Raw genomic sequence first — 894 nt, forward strand, 5'->3', positions numbered from 1 at the left:
CCACTGCCAACCTGCCTCACAACCCAACAATATAATACAATGCCGCACAAGGCTACAACAATCAATAACAACAATGGTCACAGAAAGGGTTCGCCTACTAGGTAGGAATAAGTAGGTGCCCGTACGGACTGAATTTGGGTCGTGACAATAGTAGATCTGACCACCACTCTATAGAACTTGCCTTTAAGTTTTTGTGGCACCTTTTTATCACACAAGACTCCGGAGGCAAGCCTCTATTTCATCGTCCCCTCACTAATACGATGTGTGACATCCTCATCAATCTCCTCATTTCCTTCAATAATAGACCCAATATACTTGAAATTTTCTATCTTTTGAATCACCTGAGTATCAAGTCTCATGTCCACGCCATCCTTATGCGCTACTCCATTGAACCTGCACTCCAAGTATTTTGCCTTGGTCCTGCACAACCTGAACCCTTTAGATTCCAGGATCTGTCTCCAAACCTCCAGCTTAGAGTTAACTTTGTCGCGAGTCTCATCAATCAAAAAAATGTCATTTGGTAATAACATACACCAAGGCACCTTACCTTGAATATGTCGCGTCAAAACATCTATCACTAGGGCAAATAAGAACGGACTAAAGGCTGACCCTTGGTGAGACTGCATCACAATTGGGAAATGCTCCAAGTCACCTCCGACTGTCCTCATCCTGGTCTTGGCTCCATCATGCGGTCCTTGATCGCCCTAGTGTACGCCATAGGTATACCACTGGCCTCCAAGCATCTCCATAGAACCTCCCTTGAGACTTTGTCGTATGCATTTTCCAAATCGATGAACACCATATGTAAGTCCTTCTTCGTCACCATATACTGCTCCACCAATCTCCTCACCAGTTAAATGGCTTCTGTAGTTGAGCATCACTGGTATGAATCCA

The 894-nt window shown here is 44.5% G+C and overlaps 1 protein-coding gene across 1 annotated transcript; it reads right to left on the reverse strand.

Annotated features, from left to right (window-relative positions):
- Positions 1-233: 233 nt before the first annotated feature.
- LOC132643928 (uncharacterized) lies at positions 234-668 on the reverse strand. The gene has a single exon (XM_060360463.1). It carries the CDS (start codon positions 666-668, stop codon positions 234-236), a length of 435 nt encoding a protein of 144 aa, XP_060216446.1.
- Between the last annotated feature and the right edge of the window lie 226 nt (positions 669-894).

Source organism: Lycium barbarum, chromosome 6 (assembly GCF_019175385.1).
Source record: "Lycium barbarum isolate Lr01 chromosome 6, ASM1917538v2, whole genome shotgun sequence".
Taxonomy (NCBI): Eukaryota; Viridiplantae; Streptophyta; class Magnoliopsida; order Solanales; family Solanaceae; genus Lycium; species Lycium barbarum.

What these genes read in the sequence shown, in the direction of transcription:
- LOC132643928 (XM_060360463.1), bottom strand. Translation starts at nt 668, where the DNA reads ATGAGGACAGTCGGAGGTGACTTGGAGCATTTCCCAATTGTGATGCAG.